Below are 6,000 nucleotides of genomic sequence, written 5' to 3'. Positions count from 1 at the left end.
TGCAGTAGGGCAGTGTTTTCTTCATAGATCACTACACATGTTTATTACACTCCCACTCAGGCCACACTGTCTCTGTCTCAGGGCGCACATGCTAGTTACTTTTGAACAACTGCACATTGTCAGTGAAGTGAAAACAACACTTCCTGTTAGAGATTGAATATGAGAAAATTCACCTCCCATACATGGGGAGTTACAATTACATAATAAGAGTTGGAGTTTTTGCTTTTGTTGCTCACTGGTTAGCCAAAATCCTGATCCATGACCTGCTGGACGAGACATGGTGTATCTCTTCTTTCGTTTTTTTACTTTCCTTATGTTTGTGTCAGATAATTTCTTGATTGGTCCAGCTCCCAAAGCTAAAGCCTGCACTACTTAAGTAAAAATTCTGTCTGTGTTTGTCTTCAGTAATTGGTTCCAACCTGAGATAGTGAGGTGTTTTGAGACCACTGGCAAAATGGCTATTTTTTCCTCCATGCAGGGTATGTACTAAAGCACCAGAAAGGCACCTTGTGCCATCGTCTAAATATCAGCCAAGATATCATTTTCTATGATGACTAAATATTTTTGTAGTCTGTATACCTGTCTCAAATTAAATATCACTGAAAACAGAGCAAAATAACAAAGGAAGAACTTGAATGAATGGCTCTCTTGGAGCTGCCATGTTTTTCGCACTATCCTCCACACTACAAATGCATCATGCTGGTAGACTTATAGTTTCAACCAGCTCTTGACCACATTCAAGTCATGTGTTCAGCTCTCATCGCCCAACATGGCAGATGAACTAAGAGCATAAAAAAGGCGAGAAGGAACGATGGAGGAGCTGGGTAAAAAGATCATACTGCTTCTTCCAAGACCCTGCACAGGATTAAAGAGGTCAGGCACAGGTTTGACTGGAAGTGGGTAGCACTAAGTGAAAGAGGCAGGCAAGAGAAATGTACAAACATACATCATAGTGTGGAGGCTCAGAACCTCAACGGCCTGAAAGAAGAAGAGAGTCATTTTCTTTGGATCTTCTGCAATGGAGTGACTGCATCATGCGTCTAATATTGATGAAATGAATGAAATATTCAACAAGTGAATCCGGAGAACCAAACCATGAGTGTGGCTGACATGGAGAGAAGGGATTGGTTACAACTTGCAAAGGGAGATAATGTGAGAGGGGCAACCAAACTAGCTTGGAACTCTCCTCTCTTCCAGCTAACCTAAGAAAATTAACCTCGATCATTGCTTTTATGAAAAAGTTGAAGGCTCACCTATTAAAACAGTTCTCCAAGAGGCACCAAATCCAAATGAACCCGCACTCAGACGGTCACTCGCTGTCTCCTCTGATTGCTATTTATTCATGCGTGTTGATGCTGATTTAATAAGTACATATAATCAATGGCAAATGCTCCTTAAATAAACTCAAGGAAATGATCCGTTAGAAACTTGAGGAAAGCATTTGTATAAAATGCCATTTCATTTTAATGATACACATCTCTTAATACCCACACTTCCCAGACACAGTACAAACAGTGTGTATCCTTTGGTAGGAAGCTGCAGCCACCTACTCTGAAAAGAACTTCCTCGCACAACTCCTGGCTCACACTAGATTTACCAACAATTTGGTTCAGCATGACGTATGTTGCGGAAGTGCTTTCTCATAGATGTTTTGTCCTATCATCCTTAACAAGTCTGATCAATGTCCTTCAATATTTTTCTCTGATCAACCAGATTTTATTTCGATCTCCTGGAAAACAACTGGTAGTCACAGAAGTCCTGATGTTTTCGGAAAGACTACATCAATTAAGCTTTCTTCCGACCACTTGAGCAACAATTTGTTGGGTACAGAAGACGATGTAGATCTTGTTGGGGCAAAATGAATAATGAGTATAAAAAAATAGAAGACTAAAATATGTATCGACAGCGAGGACGGAATAGTAACAGGCTGTTTTTATATGATGTTTGAGACCAGTACCTGCTATTTCTAAGTGCTATATGTTACCTGATTTAATGGCACTCATTTTATGAACCCCAGAGGGGTGAATGACTGACATGATTGAACTGGATTCATTTTCATGACATGCAGGTCAAACAAGATGTTAATAGTGCTCATTTTATTGAGCTATCTTCCTGAGAGAGACAGAGGGTCTGAAGGTGAGGGAAAGAAAGGGTGCTATAAATAAGTGTAAGCACTTAGTAAAAGAAATTGCCACAGAGGAGAGAAAGCACAAAGGGAGAGAAGAAAAGATTAGACAAAGAAATAAGATAACAGGTAAGGATGAGAGGAAGATGTGAATGATAGGTCAAGAGGGAAATACTGAGTAGTGGAAACATAAAATAAAGGTTCTGCACCCTGCTTGGTATTTAAAACATATCTTCAAAATATTTTACACCACTAAATATGCCCTCCGCAGCCATATTAAATTTGCCTTAGATAATATACTTGTTCAGAACAGAGTACACACGTCATTACTGGATCAAAGATCAATGTGGCAATTATGTTTGAGGTGAAAATTTTTTTTTTCGGTGGTTACACTCTCTGTTCGCCTACATCAGTCTATCTCCATGAAAACCCGCTGCCATGTAAGTCCTGACACTCACCGGGCACTGCTCTGAGCTGGACAGTTGGAGTTCGGCATTGTGGAACTAAAGATTGGCACAAACACGCCACCCTACCCCTCTGAGATCACCCACACACAGGCACACTGACACTCACATGCACAAACACTCAAGTACACACCCTCACAGGTCACTGCCATCCCCTGCCCAGCTGAATGGACCTCGAGTCTGATGCGTCGTCACATGCCCGATGCTGCAAGACCACACTCAAAGCTTCACTCACAGATAAAGGGTCTCTCCCAGGCCAATATCCTGTCAGTGGCGTCAAACTTGAGACTGACCCATCATAGTTTATACAGCGCTTAGTAACTTCCATTCAAACCTGAATGTTGCGTATTCCAGTACACCCACCCCCCGACCCCCGCCACCATGCATAGGCTGAGCCTGCCAGTGCTGAATCCTCCATGTTGGTTTGAAGTTAGTGTTCCGCTCCAGAAATCAATCGGGCTAGGGGCAACGAGTGGAGCGGCCAGAGGAGCAGGGCACGTCTTTGCTTTTCACATTCCCTGGTTGAGCCCCCTCGGGGTGTCTGCCTTTGGCTTTCCTCGGGACGTGCACGAAGAGGGAGCTCGAAGAGGAACTGGAGGGAGGCAGCAGAGGGGACAGCCAGGTGGGGAAGGCACTGTCCTTAATCTCCATCTGTCACAGCCTGAAGGGGAAATACAAAAATAATAATATTTAAAAAAAGAATCACAACGTAAAAGACTGACAAAACGGCAACGAATCTGAGGCTTCTAATCATACCATCCAGTAAAGGTTACTTAGTGATGAGGAAGGGATGCATTGGAGGCTATTTGCTTGTCTCTAGGTACAGAACTAGCAACGCCCAAGTAATATGACATTTTAAACGCATCTCTGCCAATCAGATCATCCCATTTGGTATTTGGTTTTCACTCTGAAGGTATAGTTGAACAGCAGCGTTTTAAAACATTCACAATTATAAAAATACATGGAAATCGTTCAGGATTCTATACTCATATAATGAAAGAACCAACTTGAAAAGAAAAAAATTACGAGTGGCAGATACATCATAGTTAGTGTTTGGTGTTAGCCAGGGCTTTAATTGGGCCGGGTCTCACCAGTGCAGAGCACCAGCAGTTTTTTAAAGGGGGCTTCGAAACGGGTCTCTATCGGGCTCTGTTTTGTGCCCTGGCACAGGCAGTCTGTTTTTTCCCAGATTGCAGTGACAGCAGGGACATCACGTGCGCACGCTCACACTGCTCACTTCTCACTAGTGGAGAAGTTACGGCATGAGGTCATGCCAGGTGAGCGTTGTAGGGGAAGGGAAATCCTATAAAGAGAGTAATTTTCTCTCTAGATTTCCCTTCTCTTTTTGAAACTCAAATGAAGCAACATTGTTGTGGAGTCATCAAGGCTTTAATTGGAAGCTTTTTCAATATTATATACAAGCCATAGTTGCTGCTTATTCATCTTATGCAACTAACAACCATTGACAAAGTCAATAGTCCTGTCTTGTTGTAGGTAGGATGTTACTTGTTGTATCATATCTAGATACAATGACAGAAACAGCAAAATACAAGTCGGGCGGCACACTATGGTAAGCACAGATTTTTAGCTTCCTTGTTTTTAAGTCACGCCCTTAATTACATTGGCCACGCCCCTTTGAGAGACCGCTTGGTTTTTTCATCCCACTTAAAGCCCTGGTGTTAGCATATATCTGTTTGCTGTGAGCCTTGTACCAGAAAGAAAGGATTGAAATGTTAGTTTTTTCGATTGAATTAAGGCTTTTATTCTTTAATTCCAGTTTTAGCTATATATGTATTATGCTGCTGAATTGTATATACATTTTTATGAGTTCTTTTATATTTCGTGTACTTTAATATTGTGCTTTTTATGGTTATTCTAACCGAAATAAAAGCTGTTTAAAAAAAATGGCCGCGGTAATTCCGAATTGCTATATCTGCCGTTATTGCTCAAGTCGCAATTATGAGTTACTAGTGCAAACCTGCCCATATTTATCAGAGTAAAAAAGCCCAGTGTTTACAGCAACAAGCAGATGTTGGCGTCGTAAACCCCAAACTCTCTGTGTTATTCATCTAAAACATATAATTGGATATATACCTGGTAAATTCTGACTCAGCAGAGTTGGATTTTATCAGGAGCGATGAATATCACACTAATTACTTGGCCACTCTTAGCAAGGACCTAAATCAATGTTTTAAAGAAGAGATTGAAGGAAAGATAAAAATAGCAGTTGCCAGTCAACTGTGCGTAATGCCATTACCCATTAGGTAGGTGGACGGTGGGGAGGCTGGTCAGAAAGGCCTTGCGTCTTGCTGTGAACTAGTGAGCTATATGAAAAATGAGCTGTTGTTATTTTCCCTCCTATTCCTCTGAGTTAATAAAGCGGATTCCCTGTTTTGGGCGCTGTTCCCAAAAGTATTATCCTTCTAAGAAATATACGAAAAGCCTAGGAATAGGCTAATTGATGTACTATCTATTAATGGTTTGTAACAAAGGCAAACTATCGGGGGGGGGTGAAATCTGAAATTTACTCACGAAATTACACGTTACATAAAACCCATTTTGTGAGGGACATCTAGTAACGACTATGTGAACTGGAGCTCTTTGTATAATTATTTTGATATTGGATACTATAATATTCACTGCCCACTGCTAATCTTGTCCCATAATGCTTTGCAGGGCCTTTGGTTGGGATTGTTTTTTGCCAATAACTGTGCTTGAGGTGGTCCTAAGAGGATGGGACCACCACTGAAGTTCAACAGAATGTGCTTTTTGTTTATGCTCTTTGTGTTCAAGGCATCTGCTTGGTCCTCACCCTAGGTTAGGGGGGATCCCAAAATCATCAGCTCTCTCATCGCCTAATGTTTTCATTGTAAAAGTTCACTTTTGTGAATTGGTTATATGCTTTTAAGCATGTAAAATTGCACTTTCAAAGCATCTGAGCATGTTGTTGATTTAGCTGTTACACTATGTGATTAAGCACAGTTTTGGTACTGTACTACGTGCAATGAATAAATACAAACTTTGCATGCTCCGTTAGTAGTGTAGTATTATGCCCAGGGTTAGTTGATAGGAGAAAACGTGCAGTAAGTCTCAACACTGGGAATCGCTTGTTCATTTGGCTCTACTTCAATAGGAATTAGGTACAGTAAAGCCTGAACTGCCATCCAGGTCCTCCCTCAACTGGAACGCTAACAACCCAAGAACAGTTTTGTTCTGATTGGGTCTCTTCAGTTGGGTGCAGCTTGGTTCCAGTGGCACAGTGAGCACAGGACCCACGTCTGGGCATACAATTGGCCACTTTGAGTGTTTCATGAAACACACAAAAGAGAAGGATAGTTGCATTAAGTCTAACTACTGGCAATCACATGGTGTATCATTCCAGGATAACATTCTTTCGCCGACCATGCCACC

The 6,000-nt window shown here is 41.5% G+C and overlaps 1 protein-coding gene across 2 annotated transcripts in view; it reads right to left on the bottom strand.

Moving 5' to 3' along the window:
* Positions 1-729: 729 nt before the first annotated feature.
* Positions 730-6,000, bottom strand: part of KSR2 (kinase suppressor of ras 2) — a 1,667,828-nt gene continuing 1,662,557 nt past the window's right edge. For both annotated transcript variants that reach the window (XM_078667119.1, XM_078667120.1), the window contains one exon: positions 730-3,250. In XM_078667119.1, the coding sequence (XP_078523245.1) occupies positions 3,244-3,250 (7 nt within the window). In that variant the 3' untranslated portion in view covers positions 730-3,243. The remainder of the gene's footprint in view (positions 3,251-6,000) is intronic.

Source organism: Lissotriton helveticus, chromosome 11, assembly GCF_964261635.1.
Source record: "Lissotriton helveticus chromosome 11, aLisHel1.1, whole genome shotgun sequence".
NCBI classification, from domain to species: Eukaryota; Metazoa; Chordata; class Amphibia; order Caudata; family Salamandridae; genus Lissotriton; species Lissotriton helveticus.
This window is presented reverse-complemented; position numbering and strand designations above follow the sequence as displayed.